This window comes from Euprymna scolopes, chromosome 30, assembly GCF_053919585.1.
Source record: "Euprymna scolopes isolate OS-2025 chromosome 30, ASM5391958v1, whole genome shotgun sequence".
NCBI lineage: Eukaryota > Metazoa > Mollusca > Cephalopoda > Sepiida > Sepiolidae > Euprymna > Euprymna scolopes.
The window spans coordinates 6031626-6055187 of record NC_136511.1 but is presented as its reverse complement, the minus strand read 5'-3'; the positions used below and the strand labels follow the sequence as shown (position 1 = coordinate 6055187).

At 32.1% G+C, this 23562-nt stretch overlaps 1 protein-coding gene across 5 annotated transcripts in view; it reads left to right on the top strand.

The window, feature by feature from the left end:
- The window catches only part of LOC145254643 (cyclin-dependent kinase 14-like), a 659020-nt gene that overhangs the window by 624926 nt on the left and 10532 nt on the right, over positions 1-23562 (top strand). For all 5 annotated transcript variants that reach the window (XM_080113265.1, XM_080113264.1, XM_080113263.1 and 2 more), the window contains 7 exons: positions 3397-3459; positions 8640-8701; positions 11543-11604; positions 13711-13831; positions 17456-17549; positions 19512-19575; positions 20928-21025. In XM_080113265.1, coding sequence (XP_079969391.1) covers positions 3397-3459; positions 8640-8701; positions 11543-11604; positions 13711-13831; positions 17456-17549; positions 19512-19575; positions 20928-21025 — 564 coding nt within the window. The remainder of the gene's footprint in view (positions 1-3396; positions 3460-8639; positions 8702-11542; positions 11605-13710; positions 13832-17455; positions 17550-19511; positions 19576-20927; positions 21026-23562) is intronic.

Sequence of the window (23562 nt, the reverse complement as noted above, 5' to 3'; positions counted from 1 at the left end):
GAGAGAAACCGGTGTGTCAACATGAATTATGCCGTATACCATGCATCAAAATATTACTGGACAATAGGATCGGTTAGTTTAAAATTCAGTGTGGCAAAGTAAGGGAGATAATTTATTACGATTTCGTTATTTTTTTTTTTTTTTTTTTTTTGAATATTTTAACAAAGATTTCTTTTTTTTTTTCTATCTTAAGAAACGATGAAATAATAAAAACTAAAAAAAAAAAAAAATGTTAAAAACAATGAAACTAAAACAATATTAATGAACACTTAACTAGGGATTGCTGTTGTTGTTATTGGAAGGGGTGGGGGCTCTATACTTCCAAGTATCTCTTTCTCATGAACTTGTCCTGGTGTGCATATTTCACCTAGTTAGTGCTTTCAGTCATCAGCCGAGGAGGAGGATCCTTTGGCACCAAAGCCAACAGAGTTTAATCCACTGTTAAGATGACTTGACTAAGATCTCTGATCCTGTCCAATTCTAGGAGGTCCACCTTTGCAGGCTTTATTTTTTCTCTTTGAGAAGAGTTTAGTTTATTGCTAATTGTCGACGGGACTGCTCAGACGTTTTTGTTATAGACGAGTGCTTTTCCTCTAGGGCGCTGGCTTTTTAAATTCTACTTTCTTGTGTCAGATCATCTCGCCATGGAAGGAAGATAATAACTACACCTAGTTGATTCTAAATACAGTCTTTTGCTCAAGAAACCAACTGACCCAAATTTAGCTTAGTCTTGTAGCAATTGCCTTCACTTAACAGTCATTTGACCCTGAGTTGTTGACTCGATGACCGACAACCCAATTATCCACCGCTAAACGATATATTTGATGGATTTCCATGCAAGTTTTTTTTTTTTTTTCTTTTTAGTTTAGTTTGTTGTTAATTACTTTGTCACTTAAGTCGAAGATTAACGCAGCACAATGTGTGTCTTTTTTTTCCCCCATAATTCTTTCAATGTAATTTCCTCTTTTTTCAAAAGGTCAAACTAGTCATCAGGTTCTGACCTTTTTGAAACAAAAATAATCCCTCAATAAAATTAGGACATTTATCTTCTCCCAAGTGTGGAACTTGTATTTCCTTGCGTTTAAATTGTGAGAAAGAATCTCAGAATGTACAGATGATCTGTTTCCTACACTAAAGAATACGAGGGGCGTTCCAAAAATAATGCCTCCGATTTTTTAATCCACCTGAATGGATCAGAGGAGTATTGCAAATTGCATTATAATGACTGGACTTGCAATGCGTCATTGAATTCTTCCATGCAGAAAAAAATAATACAGATCAACATTCACCGGCGCCTGTTGAACGTTTATGAAGCCGATGCAGTTGATGTCAACACATTTAAGAGATGGGTTCATTGATTTCTGAGTGGCAACAGATGTAAGTGAAAAAGTGCACTTTGGACTTTTAGGACTGAGGCATCGTTCATTGCTGGCAAACGTGTATTAAGAATGATTTATTTTGGTGCTTGGTAAAATAGTTGACAGATCGATCTTTTTTAAATATGTGGTTTTAAGCGAAAACAACAGTACTTACTTGTTATGTCGAAAATAGTAAGGTATCCAAAAATTGTGAAAATGCATTCAGTAGAAAATTATTTAAAGTTAAAAGTAATTTTTACGGAAAATTGGGAGAAATTGCATTTTTCCTAGATGTGAACACCTTGAAGATTGCGAATAGAGGACATACTTTTTCCCTTTTTGCAACTTTAATGGCTGACATTTTGTTTTAGTCGATAGTGGACTTTTCTTTTTTTTTTTTTTTTTTTTTTTTTTTTTTTACTAAAAACAATAGCAGTTGTTTTACTCAATGTATTTTTGTAATTTTTGGATAGATTACTATTTTCGACATGACAAGTGAGTACTGTTGTTTTTGCTTAAATCCGCATATTAAAAAAGATTGATCTGTTGACTCTATCTTAACAAGCACCAAAATAAATTCTAGAGCACAAAAGATCGTTCAATTTACTGAAATCGACCTGATAATTTTGCGATAGGTTTTAAAATTAAAAGCTTTATAAAAATACACTCCAGTTTATAAAAATACACTTAAGCGCTACATTACTTTTTAAAATTACCTTTTTATCAACAAATGGTGGTTGTCTTGTGTTATTTTTTTTAAGGAGCACTACTTAAGATTTTTATTCACTTATTTTCTTAGGCGAGGCAGGGAAGTAGGATTATGTAAGACCTTTTTTTTTTTTTATTGAATTCTTTAGATTTCCTTGAAACAATTAATCGTCTTGAGAAACAGAAAGTGTGCATGGTGACAAACAACCCAGCAAGATAACAGCGTCATCAGTTTAAGTAGTAAATATTTAGCAATATACTAGACTAGTCGTGATCCGTTGAGTCAGTATATGTTATGGCTAGCTATGAAATAGTGGGTGTATTAATTATGCCAAAAATATGTGTGCTTACACGTACAACAATAGCCACCACTTTCAGCATAAAGGATTACATTGCTTAATATCCAGAAAACTAATTATTTGCGGAAAATTTATATTTGTTTTATTTTAGCATACCCAAAAACTGATAAGTTGTCATTCATTTTAAAGGAAAATGTTAAAGTAGAAACCGAGTAAAAATTTACCGATTTTTTTTTTTTTTTTTTTTTTTTTTTTGTAGCACAAACCAATTTGAAAAAAATATTTTCGGTTTTATTTATTTACTAGCATTTCAGCCCGGCGTTGCCCGGGTGTTTGGAGGTGTATGTTGAACAAAAAAAAAAAAAAGCGGTCAATTTTTAAAAAACTTTGACCCCTATTATGACCCCTTAACATTTATTGTTTTGGGCTAAAATCAAGTTATTAAGTTATATCCATGTCCAAGGAACCTATATCTAAAATTTCAAGTGTTTAGACCCAAAATTGGCGGAGGAGTTTGGTAGAGTTCTCAAAGGTCAAATCGTTGAACTTTGACCCCTTTAACAGCCAAATTTCTGGCCGAAAACTGATCACAAAGATTTTCCCAAATCTCAGTACACTGTATATGAAATTTTGAGTCTGTAGACTTAAAATTGACAGAGTTATTGCATAGGGAAATGTACACACACAGAGACACATTCACTTTTATAGATATATATATATATATATTTATATTGTTAGGAGTGTATAAAAATAAAATGTACAAATCTATTTACAAATAAATAAAATAAGAAAGAAGACGATCCCCATAAATTGTCGATTTTAAAAAAAGAAGCTTTTATAGCTTTGTTTTTATTTATTTACACATGCGCAAAATTTTACAAACCGGAAGTTGTAAACTGGAAGTGGATGGACGGTTTCAACTTCTATGCAAAATGATTTGAGTTTTATGTTATAATAGATATAACAAATACTGACCCAACGGGTCACAAGAGATGCTAGTTATTATACGCAAATGTCTTTTCTTTTCGCAGCATACAGATTTGAGTCAATATTTAGAAAAACATACTGGTGGACTAAATGCTTTCAACGTTAAAGTAAGTACAACATTTTTTGTTTTAATTTCATTATCTTTTTAAAAAATTTTGTATTTCATTTGTTTGTTTTTTTTTAAATTAATTTTCTCTTTTGAAATTTAATTTCATTTTTTTTTTTTTAAATTTTAATTTCATTATCTTTTTAAAAAAATTTTTAATTCATTTTCGTTTTTAAAAATTTTGTATTTCATTTTTTTTTATTTTCAATTAATTTTCTCTTGAAATTTAATTTAATTTTTTTTTTTTTTAATTTTAATTTAATTTTCTCTTTTTGGAAATTTTGTATTTCATTTTTGGAGTTTTTTTGAAAATTTTAAATTCATTTTTTTTTTTTTTTAAGTTTTAATTTCATTTTCTTTTTGAAATTTTTGAATTTTATTTTAAGACTAAAACATATCCATATTGGCAAGGCTCTATTTACCAAAACTTGTTCCGCTCCTGACAGTCAACCGACTACCTTAGTTTGGCCATGTTGAGAAGAGTGATTTTTGAATAAGATAAAGCATAGAGCTTGAGTTGGAAGCCAAGGAAAAGTGGGATGACAAGAAAACTCACCCCTGCCCATCATATTTATCCCAAATAAGGCATATTCTCACTGAGAATTTGGGATGATGTCTACACGAACACTCTAAGTAAGAAGTTCATTTCAAGACTAAAAAATATTTATCCATATTGGCAAAGCTGAATTTACCAAAACGGTTATTATGTATTTATGTATTTCCTAACTTCCGGCATCTCTGCTATCTTTTGATAAGGAAAATCACTTTTATTGTTCTTCAGTATTTCTATTCTGAAGCGATTTATTGAAATAAAATATAAGAAAAAGACATTATTGAAAATTCTACCATAAAAATGAACAAAAAATTATATGGATAAAAATAACACGATTATTCTTTATTTGCAGTTTTAATAACAAAATTAAAAAATAAAAGTTTTTATTTTATTTCAAATTTTATAAGAAATATGTTTACTAGCCTGGAAATGGGTGTTGAGTAAAAAAAATTTAAAAGAAAAGAATATAAAAACAAAAAAAAAGAAAAGTGACGTCTTTGCCATTGCATCCATCGCCAAACCGGAAGTGGCGAAGGTTTAAATTAAGGCTAGTCAATCAAAAACAAAAGATGACTTTGGAAAATATCGGCGAAAAAAAGTGACTTTCTCCTTGTAGAAAAGTACCCAGTTGGGGGTGAAGGAATTAATGTTTTTAGCCAATTTTTTTATATTTGTCGTCTGAAGGCTTGAGCTTCAAAACAATACTGATCTTGTGAAAATCTGTTCAAAGTTTTAGGCAGATATACATACAGACATACATATATTTAAACAGACATGTGAGATTTATATTATAGATGACATAAAAATAGATTTTAAAAAAATTTTTAAAATAAACATTTTTTTTATTTGAATTTATACAATAAATATATGTTTATGAAAGTATAAAAATAAAATTATTGAAATCATGACAAAATTTCAAACATCAAAAAAAAAATATCCAATACATAATATTTCCAAAATAGTTTAAAAAGATTTTAAAAAGTGTTTCCAATAATTCTCTATTTAAAATAAATAAACAAGGTGCAAATGTGTTTCCAAAAATCAAACTAATTTCAATAATCCGAAATTAAAATGAGACTGAAAAAAACTTTTCAATGATTATTAAATAAAAAAGAATGATCAGAAAAATGTAATAAAAAAAAAAGAAAAAAAAGTACATTCACAGAGGAATAGGTGTAAGAGAAAAAAAAAACAAAGGAACTGATTTGCCTTGTAACCGCTTCTGGTAGCAGCTATGCCGGAAGTTAGGAAGTACTTTAGCTGACTATAACCACCAAAACTTGTCGAGCTCTAAGCAGTCATTCAGCTACCCTGATTTGGCCATGTTGAGAGGAGTGATTCTTAAATGACATAAAGCATAGAGCTTGAGTTGGAAGGTCAAAGGAAGGTGGGATGAACATAAGAACCCCCCCGCTCCCTTCATATTCATCCCAAATAAGGCATATTCTCACTGAGAATTTGGAACAATGTTTTCACAGACACTCTAAGTAGGGAGTTGAACAACAAGATGTTTGTTCACATTACATTTAAACTTTTGCATAGAAATACAGTTAGAGAAGCAGGAAACAAGGAGGGAAGAAATTATTAGAGTGAAAGGCTTTTGAGCATTTGGAAATCCTGACTGGAGAAGGGTTGTATTTTTCTGCTTGTTCGGTTAATCGGGAATATTTATGTCAAGGATGCACTGGTGCTACAAGTTCGTTGGAGCACATTCCATTAAAGCACTTGTAAAACAAGCACAGTGGTGATGGGACAGAGGTTGGAGCTTGTTTAACAGTGCGGGCCATATTAGGTTGGAGACTGTTTTGAACTCTGTTCAATAAAGAGACCATTAATTGGATAGACTGGCTCATATGTGGCACCAATACTCCAGGCATGGACAAATGCTGGCTTTATGGATATATGACACTAGTGTTATAAGTTTGTTGGAGCACATTTCATTAAAAAACTTGGATGCAAACCATCAACAATGATCTTAGACAATAAAATTTGAACGGCATCAACCTTGAAGATGGGTATGCAATGTTGGATCAGATCAAACCTGGCATATCAGCTTAAATAATTAATAATCTGTTATATAAATCTCACCTGTCTGTTTAAATGTATGCATGTATGTCTGTTTTGTATGTCTGCTTAAAACTTTCAACAAAGGCGATGGATTTCCACGAGATTGGTATCGTCTTGGAGCTCGACTCTTCGAAAAATTAGCTAAAAACATTAATGCCTTCACACTCAACTGGGTAGTTTTCTACAAGGAGGGCGTTTTTTTTTTTTTTTTTTGCATAGCCATTTTTGCAAGTCATCATATCGGTTGGAATGACTTTACTAATTTCAATGTTCCGAACTTCCGGTTGTGTCATGGAGTAAGGGTAAGACTTTCACTTTCTTTTCGTCCTTCGCGTCATGGGTTCAAGCCTGCCTGTCTACTACCACTTTTTTTTTTTGCTCAACACACATCTCCAAACAACCGAGCAACACTGGGCACTCAGGCTAGTAATGATAATGAATAATGATAATAATGAAAACCGGCATATCGGCTCTGGTAGACTGCTATTGAGGCTGAATATATATGGAAGCTTAATAAACTCCTGATGATCAGTTGACTATGTTGATTTTTCTACATTGAGAGGAGATGAAGGTGAGATGCAAGTTGGACACCATCCTTGAGTGTCTTTGGTCTCTATATACAAGAGTTTATCAGGATAACCTGACATGAGGCTACTTCACCTTACAAATAAACTCTGACCAAATATTCAAAGCAACATAATATTCGAAGCCCAAAATAAGATCTCCTTGACATGATTATACACTGACTCATACAAGAAATGGTGGACCTTCTCCTAGTGATGTTGCTTCAAGTAATAGCAATTACCTGGTCACTCCACCAGACTAGATGAATTCTTGTCATGGAATCCAGTAAGAGTAAAAGATCAAAACAAAGATATATCATAAACATAATTAACTGGTCAATTGGTGAGAGGAAAATTAATGTTTTTCGATTCTTTACTGTCTCAAGATTTGAGAGGTAAAGAACGATTTAATGGCACACTCAAATATTTCAGAGTTAAAGGAGAACTTTAACACTTGATTATATATGTATCTCTTATAGAGATCAAAGTGTTAGCGTCACAATTGGGGCTAGTTTTGATTTCTGATTTTTGAGAGGTAAGCCCGGAAATGGTGCATATTCTCTCCTGATGACCTGACATTATTAGGGGATTGGAAAGAAATACTCCATTATTGGAAATCATCTGATAAATTTGATTATATACAAGTCTACAAGGAAGAAATAGGCTCGGAAACAGTGCATATTATTCTTTGATGACCCGACATTATTCAGAGATCAGAATTAAATACTCTACAAGATAAAACAGCAGATAAACATTATTACATACATGTCAACAAGGTAAGCTGTTTCTTCCAAACAACAATACCTTCTGTTGGTTACTCTCTTCATTGCGAGTTTCTGCTAATGTTTCGGTAGCAAATATCATTCTTTATCTCATATAGAGATCAAATGTTACTTCCAGGAAGGAAGGGGTTAACACTTGATTTCTAATTTTTTTTAATTATTTTTATTTTTGATTTCTGAGGTCCAAGTTAAGTTTTAAAATCCATTTCCACTTGAGCAGCAGAGGATGTGAGCAGACTTTATTCTGCCATAAAACATTCTCAATTGGAATCTAAATTTACATTTCTAGGGGTTTTCACTTCGGCACTAAGTCATGGTCTCCATGGACACTCTCAAACGATATAGGGCCGTTGTTTTCTGCTCAACAGAAGAAATGCAGCATTCTCTATCTGTGTTTCTGTTTCACGAGGAGGTCATTACTATGTTTGCCATATCCATATTTGAAGTTTTAGCCTCAGGAAAAGTCTCTTAGATTTCTGAAACTTTGCACTGAAGTAAAATGAGTTTTATTAATCTAGTATTATATAAAAAGAAACTTTGTGTGAGTTCGTTCTCTATGGACTCCTAAGCGCCTGGGCCGATTTTTTAGAGATTTCATCCAAATGTACTTTATGTATCTGGCAGTGTTCTTAGATAGGCTTTGTATCAGAATGTTTCTGATAAGTATGGATAATTGAAAAAATCCGATGAAACAAAGAACAGGTGATTTTAAGTAAAATTAATTCCTTTTATAATCTTACATCACAAGTACATTTGAGAAGTTTTATTACTGCACAAGCAGAAAGGCCCGACATAAAATCAACAGTATGCTCTTTGATATGACATGGGTGCGTTTGAAATAGAATGTTTCTGTTTAGAGCACAATTGAATCATGATACTTGACTTTTGCATTCTAGACTTTTTCAAGTCATTATATAAAAATAATTTTATAAAATCAACAGTAGGTTCTCTACAGTGCAATGTGGAGTAAGTCATTGTGGGGAATCATGTGAGGCTCCAATCCCGGCACACTGTGGTGGGTCCCCAACTAGAGCAGGCAATTAATCCATTTTATTGAAAAATGCGCAATTTCACTAATTTCGATGACAATAAAATATGGGAGGGTGAACAAACATTTGTTGATTCTCATTCAATCCCTGGCAATGTCAGGTCTCCCTGCTAGTAGAGAATATATTAATTTTTGTGTTTCTCAAAATTTATTTCGATTTCTTTTTAGTTGTTTGCCTTCCAGTTGTTAAGAGGACTCGCCTATTGTCACAGAAGACAAATTTTACACAGGTAAGTCGAGAAAGACATTTTTTAAATTCTCTCCCTTTTTTAAGGGATAATTTTAAAAGCCAGATTAGCAATTCTCTCATATCTAGTGTTGGAACAATTAACTAGAATCAGGAATCAGAAGAATCAGAACTTTTGGGGGTAATGGAATCAGAAATATTGTATCAGAAGTGTACCATCTATGCCAGAAGCAATTTTTTTTTTTTTTTTTTAATTTAATTATCCATTCCTGGTACTAATGATAAAATATTTATTAATTTTAAATTATAAACTTTCAAATCTATAAATCAACCCCCACAATTATATTTTTATGTTTGCAAAAATATACGTACATATGAAACAGAAGAAATGCAGCGTTCTCTATCTGTGTTTCTGTTTCACGAGGAGGTCATTACTGTTTGCCATATCCATATTTGAAGTTTTAGCCTCAGGAAAAGTCTCTTAGATTTCTGAAACTTTGCACCTGAAGTAAAATGAGTTTTATTAATCTACTATTATATAAAAAGAAACTTTGTGTGAGTTCGTTCCCTGTGGACTCCTCAACGACTGGGCCGATTTTTTAGAGATTTCATCCAAATGTACTTTATGTATCTGGCAGTGTTCTTAAATAGGTTTTGTATCAGAATGTTTTCGGTAAGTACGAATAAGCGAAAAAATCCGATGAAAGAAGGAACACCTTATACTGTCTTACATCACAAGTACATTTGAGAAGTTTTATTACTGCACAAGTAGAAAGGCCTGGCGTAAAATCAACAGTAGACTCTTTGATATTACAAGGGTGCGTTTGAAATGAATGTTTCTGTTTAGAGCACAATTATACCATGATACTTGACTTTTGCATTTTAGACTTTAATCCAAGTCATTAAAATGATTTTTTAAAAAAAATCAACAGATTCTCTACAGTGCAATAAAAAAGAACAAAAAGCAGCAACTCTATAGTTAATTATTGAGAGCATTTAAAAGAATCGGAATAAAAATGGTAATTGTATTGGAATCGTTCTATCATTAATCAGATTATTTTTGACATATTTAGATTGTGGCCGTTTTTACTTTAGGTGGCAACTTGTTATATAAAGGGAGATAATTGTTCTTGCAATAATATTTTTGGTATTTATATTATTTATTTGTTGTCACATGTGCATGAAAAGACACCTGTGTAATATATCAGTTAAAAATAAAATAACAGCTGAATAATTTCTGAAGTACTTACTTTGTATTGAAAAATATTATACATCGAAAATTATGGAAAAATGAAGTATTTTTATTTATGAAATTCAGCTATGTATCGTATAGTCCAGAGAAGTCACTATTGCTATATGTAATTTTAGTTAATGACTTATTAATTGTCTTCCCTTGCTGTCAACAGCATAAAATCACTAAATTAATTTTATTTTTTATTAAAATTCTACTTGATCATTTTCCGTAATTTTTGGCGTTTGATTATATTTTTCAGTACCAAGTAAGAACTTAGTTTTGCTGTTATTTTATTTTTAACTGCTATTTTATTTTACATGTGTATTTTTTTTTTTACACACATGCGTTGTTTATTTTTCATCTACATTTGTTTTTTGCTTTTTTTTGTTTTCAATAATTGATTTTAGTGCAACAGAGACGTTTTATGTCTTGCATTTTCTTTTTTTATTATTATTTACTTGTTAATTCCTCAAAATATAAAATTTCAATAACTAATGAAATTACATTTTAGTTTGGGGGGAGGGTGAGCATGGCTTTGTTTTTTCTGATAAAAAAATTTTTTTCCTTCAACTTTTCGATAAAAATTTTTTTCTTCATTTTCATTTTTTTTTTCATTTTAAAACAAATAAAAACACTTTGATTTTTGTAAATGAAAATCATCTGAAAGAAAAAAAATCTAAAAAATAAGTTGAGATAAAAAAAAATGCATAAGAAATCTCTACTTATGTACAAAAGGCACTTTTTGTGCGTGTGTATGTGTGGGTTCATTCCCTATGGACTCTGAAATGACTGGATTGATTATTTTGAAATTTCTCACAAATATTACTTGATGTGTCTGAGCATGTTCTTAGATAGGTTTGGTATCGGAATACCTGTGATAAGTATTGGAAATCGATAATCCAAAAAAATCTGATAAAAGAAGAAACGGTCCAATTTTAATCAAAGTAAACATACAGCCTAACATCACAATTGCATTTAAGAAGTTTTATCACCTCACAAACAGACGAGCCCACTTAAAAAAAAATCAACAGTAGGTTTTGTTTTTTTTATAAGATGTGTGCATTAGCAATTGAACTATGGTATTTAACTTTTGTACTTTAGACATTAATGCAAACCATTATATATAAAAAGTAATCTTATAAAATCAACAGTAGGTTCTCTACAGTGCAATGTAGACTACAATGTATTTTAGACTAAGCGACTGTGGAGAGGCATGTGGAACTTCTTGGTACACTGCGATGTGTCCCCGACTAGAGTGGGCAATCAATTGATTTGATTGCAAAATGGGTAATTTCACTGATTTCAGTGACAATGAACGTATGGGAAAGTAGAACATTTATTGCTCCTCATTCAACCCGGGCAACGTCAGGTCTTCCTGCTAGGGCATAAATATTGTTGCAATAAAAATTATATCCCTTGATATGACAAAAATGCCACCTTAAGCTAAAATAAGGTCTGGATGGTTGTGTTAGGGATGATGAGATCCAGAAATTTCAGGAACTTGGTGTTAAGGAATCTGCTAAATTGCTAAAAATAGAATTTTAGAATTTTATTTTTGTATTTTGCCAGTGTATATATAAAATTAACTTGACTTTGGTTTTAATGAAATTTTTTTTTTTTTTTTTTAAATATTTTTATTTATTTTTTCAGAGATTTAAAACCGCAGAATCTTTTAATAAGTGATGTTGGGGAACTGAAACTTGCAGATTTTGGTAAGGAATTCTTTTTCTTATTTTTCATGGAAATCACTCTAGACAAAGCAAGAAGCCACTTGATGCAAAGAGCTAATAAAATAAAAAAAAAAATGCTATTTTAAGGCCAAAACTAGTTAACAATAAGTGGACAGATTTCGATCTAGAAAACAGTAGTTTTTCTCCCTTTGTCAGAAACATTACTCATGGAATGTGAGGACTAAAGAACAAAATGAAAAGCGAGAATTACGAGGCTGGCGAAAGTAAACCCAACGTTCATGTTCTACTTCTTTTACTTATTGACGGCTCATAATTTATTACCAAAATATAAATTCTTAGAAAAATGAATATGCAAGAAAACGTATAGCATGAAGTTTTACAATTCAGTATGGGCGCCGTTCGTTACCAGATCCTAAATCTGCCTGGGAATCGCATCAACTGATTTCACAAGTATCTCATGTTTTTTATTTTGAACTTATCAAATCATTCATTCCATGATAAAAATTATTGGGAAGGATAGTGTTGTGAAATAGTTTGTTGCTTGTGAGACACAAATATGGTTAAATAAAATGCATATTAAAGCTGATAAATGATTTAATAACAATTTTACAGCTGGGAGAATTACAATGAATAAGGAGAGTTTAATTCTTTGTCATTAAACCGATTTCGATAGCATCCTCCATTTTGGATTTTCCCTATTTTGTTGTGTCAATCAAAGGGTAAATAACTCTAGATATCATATTTCAAAAATCTTTTTTGCAAGGGAAGTAACTTTAGAAGCGCTGGTTAAGAATTCGTCAATGGTCTGAGGGAGATAACTCTATTTTACTATAAGATTCGTTAAATTTTTTTTTTTTTTTTTTCATAGGAATTATAGGGATTTTCTTATTAAACAAACATCCTATTTAAATGTTTTCATCCTTATTTTTATAATTATAAAAAAAAAAAATTTTTTTTTTATAATAAAAGTTACAATTCCTCTGTAAGTTGCGTCACATTTTCTGTCTTTTTTATAACGATTACATTTTTGAAAATTTCAACATTTTTTTAATAAAAAAAAAATAGTCGGAAAACAAAAAGTCGTTGCAGCCTTTTCTTTCCATTTTTATGCCTTGTCTTTTCTTTGTTAATATTATTTTTGTTATTATTGTCATCAAGAATTAAGCGTAGCTAACTTTTCAGTAGTCACGTTGCAGATTTCTTTAATAAAAATTCTTTCCTTTTTTTAATAGTTTCATTTTTTGTTAAAAGAAAAAAAGTAATCGCATCTTTCTCTTTTTACAGTTCCTTGAAAGTGCATCGGTTTTAGTGCCCCAAATTATTGTATGAAAAAAAAAAAAAAAAAGAATATGAACAAATCTCTTAGTAAAATAGCATTATTTCCCTCAGACAAGTGACGAATGCCATTTTACGGTACAATTATTTCTCTTTAAACATTATTTCCTAAATATGTACAGCCATCTAACTGATTGACAGTTGAATGCTGATGAATGCTGTAAGACGTTCGAAAATACCACTCATTGAAAGCAACAACCAACACAGAAAACAGCAATTCTTCTTCATTTGTCAGAAACATTGCTCATTGGATGTGAGGATTAAAAGACGAAATGAGAGGGGGTCGAGAATTATAAAGCTGGCTCGTATTTTATAGTTTTTTGGCTTCCCCTATTTGTATGTACATTGCAAGGTTTGGTTGGTTGGCAGAAACAATACTAACATACTAATGTCTTCAAATTCTCATTAAGTGTTTGACAAAAAGATTTTTTAAAATAAAAATAAAGCTACTTTATCAATTTACATGGTTTTAAGTTTATAATATTTTCTTTTCATTATGTGTACGTGCATTATACAGAATATTTATTTTTTGTTTTTTCTTGGAGTTATGGACTAGCACCAATAGTGATTTGAAGATCCACATAATCAATCCTTATCTAAAACAAACAAAGAAAACAAAATAAAAAATCTTATACATAATTTCTATGGTCTTTATATTTTAAATTCATCTTTGAATTTCTGTGGGTCGCGTTAGAAATGTTTTTTTGTTTTTTGCTTCTCACTAATTTGAAAAAAAAAAAAGATTTAATTTCTGTTTTCTCCTTTTTTTTTGTTTTTTTGTTGTTATTGTAGGTCTTGCTCGAGCCAAGTCCGTTCCGAGCCGAACATATTCACATGAAGTGGTGACTCTTTGGTATCGGCCACCAGATGTCTTACTCGGCTCAACAGATTATTCAACATCCTTGGACATGTGGTGAGTATCTTTTATAAAAATACTAATTAGTTCTTCATACAGAAATTTTTTTACAAAAGAGCACATGCAAAAATACTAAGAAATCCTCATTTTTTTTTATGAAAATCGCTCCAGACAAGACATAAAGTCACTTGATGTAAGAAGATAACCAGAACAAAAAATGATTAATGTAAAGAAATGCTTATTTATCTTAAAGTTAAAAATACCAAAAATATAGGGAGGAGGAAAACAGTGAGCAGGAAGAGTTCCACAAGCTGGCAATTTTTAGAAAGAAGCTACTGGAATAAGAAACTGTATTACAATGAAGTATGAAAACAGTGAATTAATGGAGATCGCTAGATTAATGAGTCAAACGAACCAAAACAAAAGAATCAGGAAACAGATCAGACAATTCTGAAGAGCAAAGTATTATTTGCAGAAAAGACTAACAACAGCACAACGATCGTTATTTTCATGGAAAGTGTTCGACTGAGCTTCAATCTATGGCCCCCCCCTCGCCAAACTTTCACAAGAAACACTCTACTAGCTGAAAACACTATCAATAATTCTCCCCACTCTTTATCTGTGCCTAAACCTAAACATAGATTCCATGATCAAAGCTTCTTTCTTAGAACTGCACGCCTGTGGAATTGTCTTCCGTTTTCCTACTTTCCAGCTGTCTATAATATGGTTGTCTTCAAGTCCAACAAGTTTCTGATGAGCCGTTCCACTTAAGTTAACAAATTTACCGAACTTCCATTACTATCGATTACTATATTGTCCTTTTGACTACTGTGCACTCTTTAACCCTTATCCTTGAGTGGCCTATCGGCCTTGATAAGTGGTGACGCCTATGTTAAAAAAAAAAAAAGCGAAAGGTAGATAAGAGGGACAGATGGGGGGGTGCCAATCAAATTACACATACGTTTCTGCACCTTATTAAAAATCCTTCAAATGGGACTGAAATCCACCAGCTCAAATATCAAAACTGTACACCATACATGCTCTGATAGACTTGTAGAGGTGTGAGAAAGTGTTTGGAACGGTAGAGAGGACAAACTTTTGAAGAAGCAGAAAGAGCAATGGATGTAATATATGAACTCCAAGAAAGATTTGCGTTGGATGAAAGGAGACGGAAAATAGATAAGACTATTGTGAGGAAGACATGCTATGATAGTATTTATTTAGAACCGACTTCGATTAACAACGTCATGTTTGTGAGAAAGAAGTGGAAGAGAAGAAAAAGGTGGGAGGCCAATCAAATTACAGATATGTTTCTGAACCTTATCAAGCATTCACAAATGAGACAGAGATTTATTAGCCCAAATATGACAACAGCACTCCATAAATGCTCGGATAGACTTGTAAAGGTGTGAGAAAGTGTTTAGAACTATAGAGATAACTGACTTTCCAAGATCAACTCCAAGGAAGATTTGATGAGAAAGAAAACTTCACCGTCATCTTCAGTTTAGCATCAGTTTTATGTGCTAGCATGCATTGTACGGTTTTAAGTAACTGACTTCCAAACTAACCTATCTCTGACCAGGTCTTCATTCATTTCTCATTTTCTCAGATCGATTTTTTATCACTTTCATGCTTTGTTTTCTTCTGCCAACTGACCCTGCTATCTCAACTGTTCTGCTTTTACTGACTCCCAAAATGTATTGATATGAAAAGGAGAGTGAAATTAGTTTTTTTTATTTTCTTCCCTTTTATTATTAATATATATTTTTTCTTTTTTTCTTTAAATTTTTATGATTGCAAATCTTACTTGCTCTCAATGTGGTTCGATGTAAAGTTAATATATAATATTTGGGGGGAAAAATTGACCTCTACAGATGTGGATTTTAACTCTGCTTTTAAAACGTGCAAAAGATATCGTTTGAGATCAATCCAAACATATGTTTGTTTATATTTTCACTTACCGATGGGCGTTTAAACTCTTATACACCTGTGTCATCGTCGTGAACGCAGGTTGTTGATCGTCTGTGGAATACAATCACTCGGACGCCGGTGTTTTTATTTTAAGATTTATTTAAAGACAGTCACAGGAAAACACCAGAAAGACAACTTGTGTATGTGTAGTGAGTAACAGACTAACGGAGAATCTGTCTCGTTACATCCGGTCACACTGTCCTCATTTGGAAAAGTAGTCTCCCTTTTTGTTGAAAGTTCACCAGCTAAGAAAATGAAAGGGATCAAACCAAAAAAGCACACGATTTGTGTACTTTTTGTCTGGCCCTCCCTCTCAAACCTTTTCATTAACTCTGGCCCTGTTGGTGGAATTAATATATACTGACTGCCCCCCCCCTGCGGAGAGTATAAGTCTCTCAGTGGGGCCACCTGTTGAACGTGGGTGGCAACCCATATTGCCTAAGGACAGGGATTCTAGTGGTTGAGCAGATCATGTTCAAGGTCCTATTATAACATGAGATGCAACATGCCACTTTGGCCTTACTTGGGCTAAGACAGGTGGTTGGATAGGCCCGATGCAATCAATCAGTTGATCATGACGCACTAAATCAGACAACCACAACAAGAAAATACGCTCACACTCCCCACATTAGGCAATAAACTGATTTAGTAAGTGGTGGCTGAAGGGTCAATCAACTTGCTGAAGGATAGATAAAACACAACTGGAAAACTTGCATCTTTTCTAGAAATGAGGCCATTAGAAAAGAAGAAGGAAACACAGTTGCTTGAATCCATCAGCAGGATGAGTATACTTCTCCTGTATTCTTGTTGCATTGGGACAAATGCCCCCCTCCCCCCAGATATTATCACGAACCGAAACTCCAAGAAATTCATAATATTTGTAGACTCATTATTAGTACTAGAATCATTAAAAAAATTAAATGATCTTTTACTTTCTTCTGTTGGATTCCTAGTCATTATGGATTTCGTGGAAATGAAAAAGCTGATATAGCGGCCAAAGGTTCCCTAAAACTCTAAATAAGTGACATAAAGGTCCCATGCACGGACTACAAACATTTAATAAACAATCTTATTACAAACAAATGGCAAAAAACTGGAACAATTGCCAAAACAATAAACTTTTCCAAATTACGCCTATATTTAAAAAACCTACTAAATCCAAGAAAATCACATAAAAAAAGAAGTAGTCTTATCACGTATCTAGATAGGACACACACAACTCACTCCTTCATACTAAAAAATGAAGAATCTCCCAAATGTATACCATGTCACGAACCTTATGTGATGAAAAACTTTTTACTTGACTGCTATGATCTCACACAAATTCGTCAACACTACTACAAGGCCACAAACTTAAAAGAACTCTTCGAAAAAGAAAACTCTAAAATCATTCTAAATTTCCCAAAAAGAGCAGATCTTTAGCATAAAATATAAATAACAAATAATATCAAAACTTTACGCGAATATATCCAGCAAAAATAAACTGTGAAAGCATCTAAAAATTTAAATTTTATATATAACATTAAATGACCCAAAGAAGATCAATATGCTGGTTAAACAAACAAACAAACAAACCTTTCCATTAACTCATCTGCAGCTGTTTAACATGATATAAATAATTAATCCTCATCTCAAAAAATTCAGAAACTGATTTGCAAAGTTTTTATGATTTTCTTTAAAACAAATCTTTCTTTCTCTTTTCTTTTGCAGGGGTGTTGGCTGTATATTCACAGAAATGGTGTCGGGTGTTGCGACATTTCCAGGAATGAAAGACACGTTTGATCAGTTAGATAAAATCTTTTGGGTACGTTACGTCATTTAAATACAAAATCAATTATCGAATATTGTTTCTCAGTTAAACAATGAGTCGTCTTCTTCTTCCTCTTCTTTTCTTTTTATTTACTGTCCTAGAAAAGACATTTTTGTTTGTTTCAACTTGTAAGTTTAGTTGCAGTCGTTTTTGATCTGACAAAGTACAGGGTATTCCAAAATTCTTGGGCCCATTTTGACATTGAATATCTCGAGAACTATTAAAGATATAAAAACGCGTCTGGTATATTCAGAAAACTTGTAATCTCAAGTATTTCATGGAATGCTCAAAGATGTTCAATGGTAGCACTATTGGTCACATGACACACATCAAACTGATAGTCCAATTCTTACCAAACACGTCCCAGCATTGCATTGTCAATGGTTGCGACTGCTTCCATTATTCAGGCCTTTGGCTCATCCACGTCTCTTGAAATGGAAGGCACATAGACTGGTCCTTTCACCCCCCCCCCCAAAAAAAAAATCGCAGGATGTAAGGATTTTTTGCAAAATGCACGTTAAACAAATGTCCATGATTCAGTTTTTGCAAATTCAAGCACGCAAAACGCCTTTTCTGGTTGAGTGAAGGCCATTACTGGATCATAACATTAAATGACCCAAAGAAGATCAATATGCTGGTTAAACAAACAAACAAACAAACCTTTCCATTAACTCATCTGCAGCTGTTTAACATGATATAAATAATTAATCCTCATCTCAAAAAATTCAGAAACTGATTTGCAAAGTTTTTATGATTTTCTTTAAAACAAATCTTTCTTTCTCTTTACTTTTGCAGGGGATCTAAAAAGAAATGAAAAAAAATCAATAAGCCTTACAAAAAACTTAATGCATTTAGCTTTAAAAATGACACCACTTTCATTTTATTACTATTCATAGTTAAGCAGATATGAGGACCTGAAATGTGCCCAAGATATTTGGAACACTCTGTATAAAAGAAATTGTTTATAACTACAAAACAAAATGGCGTTTTATTTTTTACCAAGGGAGATAACTCTGTTTTAAACATAATTTCGTAATGAAAATTATTTACAAATGAAAGTTTTCATTTGAAATATAGATTCAATTGTTGCATTTTTTTGCATGTACTTATTTTTTAAATCGGTTCTATTAAAAGTGTTGTATTTAAAAAAAAAAAACACTAAAAAGATGCAAAAGGGAATAAAAAATCTGATTTTCAATAAATTAAATGAAAATATATTTATATCAAAGTAGAAAAATAATTTTCCCAGAAAGATTCAAATTAATTCCCAGAACAGTTTTCCACCAGTTTTATATGCCCCCTTCTGAAGATTAACATCAAAATATAATTGTACTAAACCTAGTGCTTAGAATCCTTATTCCAATTTTGTCCTGGTGGAAGAGGACAGAAGGCTGCCATTTAAAATTTATTGTATCACAACACCTTTAACCATTATGCCATGGGTCTTCGTAAGATTGAAAATTCAATCTTTACTATAGGCGATAATATCCAAGAATAACATGAAAAATTAATACTTTTACTTGGTTATGGCTAACAGAACGAGAACAATCTACTCGTGTTAATTAAATAGAGGACTCAATTCAAAATTTCATACTGGTTCCCAAGTTCAACTAAAATATTTTCAAGTTTGAAAAGATGCATCTGAAGGAGGTCAGAGGTTACATTCGCTGAAACGTGAAAATAACAATGAAGATGAGAATAGTCGTTTGAATAATAAAAATTATGAAACCTCATCGCAAAATTTTTTATCATTTTTTTCTCCCTTTTCCCTGGTTAACAACATGCAGAATTTTAAATGTAATGTGAACAAATATCTTGCAGTTTGAATAAGTCAAATAATGCGAATAAGTCATAATTGTTCAGAACTCAAAAAAAAAAAAAAAAAAAGGGCTACAAAAAAAACAAACTGTGTTTTGATTGTAATGTTCTAAACCGTTTCTTTGATTCTTTTTGTAGCTTCTTGGAACTCCAACCGAAGACACATGGGAAGGCGTATCTTTCTTGCCAAACTACGATATAAGTAAGAATGATATTTTATTTTATTTTCTTAAGGTTCCCGCTAAACTGCTACTAACTGATACTATTAGGCGAGGTATTTCACACACATAAATGCTTCTTTCCCAATCCTTTCTATCATTTTTTTTCTGTCTACCTTACTTCCTAACCCACTAAACTACATCTTGTAGTGAAACCTGATTTGATGAGCTTTGAGAAGTGTAGAGTCATCTCTCAGTTGCCAGTGTTTCCAGATCCATTTTGACTTGTGGGAGTTGAAAACTCTCGCCCTTTAACTCAGAAGAGCGACCTAGCTACGTCACTTCCTGTTTCTCATATTTCATCCTCTTTTCCACTGAACGCTCGACCAGTCAACCGCAAGTAACGTTACTTGCGGTTGACTGGTTGAGCATTCAGCGGAAAAGAGGATGAAATATGAGAAACAGGAAGTGACGTAGCTAGGTCGCTCTTCTGAGTTAAAGGGCGAGAGTTTTCAACTCCCACAGACTCTGGTCCACTCTTATTCAGATCCATTTTGATTCAGTTCCATTTTGAATCGGGTTCACTCTTATCCAGGTCTATTTTGACCCAAGTCCATTTTGATTCGGGTTTACTCAATAGGTCTTATATTAAAATCTTATAATAAAATGCCAAAAAAAAAAGAAAAAAACAAAACAAATGAATTTGTATTATTTGTTCAACTGTTCTCATAACTTTCGGCATGATGTAACCTTTGACCTTCTTTAGGTGAATCTTTTTAAACTTTGAAGTTTGTACTTAAGACTTCTACCTGATCATGGCTAATGGAACAATCGATCAGTACCTTAACTTCTGGGGTTCCTCTTCTTCAACCTCCAAAATGTCTAAAATTTAAGAAGAAATTGAAATTCAATGAATATTGCTTTATTGGTATATAATGACTATCGATCAAATTTAATGCTGATCTGAAATATTTGAATTTATAAAAAGGAGGTTGTGCTTATATTATGCTTCTTAAACTTTTTTTAAAAACTTCAAATGAATTGAAATTTTGGCACTATTTTTTATTAATTGATGTCTAATACTTATTTATTAAAACTTCACAAAATCATTCCTACATGAATTGTTGCAAATGACTTTTGTCCCCTTTTTTCATCCATTTGTATAAAACTAAATTAAACTTAGCCTACATTACCAACTGTAGCAGCTGTCTTTCAAAACTTATAATAATTTAGTTTAGGAGTGAATCCTGTATGTGCAGATATATAAAAAAATATTCACATTTTTTTATATAGCTTTTATATCAAGGTTGTTTGTGTTTAATTTTGTTTTTATTTTCTTCATTTTTTTATTTTCATTTTTTATTTTTTTATTTTCTTCATTTTTTTTATTTTCTAGGTAAATTTCACATTTATAACCCGCAACCGCTTGTCACTTCAATTCCAAAACTTGGCTGTATACCCAATGCTCCGGAACTTTCTACACGTCTTCTTCAGGTAACTAAAATAAGAAAAATTAATTAAGCCATTTTTAATTTTTTGGTTTTTCATTTATTTACTTAAAAAAATTTGTTTTCATTAATCTTTACACATTTTTTTTTTTCACATAATGTTTTTATGACATAAATTGTTTTTGGAGTCATCATCATATTCGGTTTGATGTCCATTTTACATAAAGGGCTCCGTCAATCTTTGACAGACTATGGATACTCACGAAGGAGTGCCCACGCATGAAATTTTTGTGGCAGGAAGTGTGCAATCTCCAACCACACCTCTCCTGAGTCGACATTGTTAAATACCAGTGACAAGTGAAGTATGTGTACAGGACGGTTGGAAACAGATGCTGAGATAAGATATATGGCATAATCGCATTGACAAAGCGGTTTTTGTCAGATCACGAAGTTAAGCTACATTGAGCCTGGTTAGTACCAGGTGGGTGACCATTTGGGAATTCTAGGTGCTGTATGTGCTCTGCCATTTCATATACAAGCACTAAAAACATATTGATTATATACTGGTTTAAGAAATTGACTTCCAAACTAACCAATCTCTGACCAGGTCTTTATTTACCCCTCTTTCTCTCAAATGTATTTTTAATCACTTACTTCTGTTTTCCTTGGCCTTCCCTTGTCTACTGGACCTGCTGCCTTAACTGTTCTACTTTTACTAACAAAAAACATTCATAGTTAGGGTTGGCATGCCATAAAATCCAACAAAACAAAAATCTCATATTTTCTTTCAGTGCATCTATACCATTGAAGTCTCTTATTTTGCATAAATCTCCCTATACTATCCAGATTTAATCTCCTTTTTAGATCATCAGGATCTATCTTTAAAGCTCATTACCCATCCATCGTTTCATTCTCATATCATTTCGCTCCACGCAATGGACATCTGCAACCATCGCTGGTAAGGTTTCACTTCTATACATTATCACACTGCACACACATGCTTAATAGACAATTTCCTTGAAATGAACACAAAAAAAAAAAAAATGGAGTTTTTCATACAAACGGAAGTTAGTGATTATTCCAGCGCATACACATTTCAAGTGTTGTTAAGATTACATGTGTAATACTAAGTAGATTTTAACTTGAAATGATTCTTCATTTAACAAAAACAAGATAAAAACAATATTTTCAGCAGATTATGTTCAGGCCACTAAACTATGGTTTTACCCTAATTTCTATGTTAATAAAATTCTGAGCTAAACTGACATGTACATATGCCTTACATCAATAAACTTTCATATATATATATATATATATATTTTAATTTACTATTGGAAATGTAAAAACACAAATGCATTAGCATAAAATAAAAAAAATCTTGAAAATTCTATTTTAAAAAATGAAAATAAAAATTCAAAAACTCCTGATCAGATGGATTTAGCTGACAAGACATACAGGGTGGAACAATAAAATTGCCGCCCTAGAAAAGATGATATGATTCCATTTCCATTTGATGAAAACCAGCTTTTTAAACTATTAGACTAAAAAAAAAAAAAATACCTATATCACTGTATGTATATACTGCAGAGTTTATTCCCATGGCCATCATTCACACACCAGGGTTATCTGATGAAGGCATTTTTTCTGAAATATTTTTGTCATGTGGATTCCATAATTAAGTGGTGCTGAGAGTAACTTGAAAAATAAATAAATCATAATAATGGAAAAATGAAAAAACAGAAAAATTCATATTCACTTTTCGCATTCATTCATCTTTTTTTCATCCAGACAAAGCATGAAGCCACTTGATGTAAGAAGCTAAAATAAAAATACTATTTCAAAGTAAAGAAACTAGTAAACTATAAGTATTAGATTGATATATTCCAACCCCAAAACAGCAATTTTTTCCCCCTTTTATCAAAGACACCACTTACGGAATGTGAGGACAAAAGAACAAAATAAAGGAAGTGAGTGTTACACAGCCCACTTTCTACTCCACGTGCATAGCAAAGTACCTCTCTTTTCCTATTATTCTCTCTCACATGACTGGTTTTGCAAGAGTTATTTCCTTTTCAACTTAGGCCGAATTATCTCGCCTTGTCCTTCTTATATCTGATACATCCCTACATTATTTATATATTAATACGATAGCGTGCATGTTATTTTCTGTATCATGTTTACATCCAGGTCGTTTAATTGTTATGTACTTCTGTTTCCTGTCATAAATAATTTTACCAAGAATTCTTCATAAGTTTTGGTTTCGGTTATGGCCGAAGGAACTCTCTCTCTCTCTCTCTATATATATATATATATATATATATATATATATATATATATATAAAAAATAACTTGAGTTATATTTATGAAATAATGAATGAGCACGACTCAGGATTGAAAAAGAATTTGTGCTAAAGTTTGCTGCACAAGACAGGTTTTTTATTAGATGGTCAGTAATTAAAGACCCCTGTGTATTGGCACCTGTTTTTTTCATGTAAAGATCTTGGAGACTGTTCACGTTCGGTTGAGAAGGCCTTCCCTCTGTAAACAGAAGGATACTTCTTGGGTTTGAGCATGATTATTCTC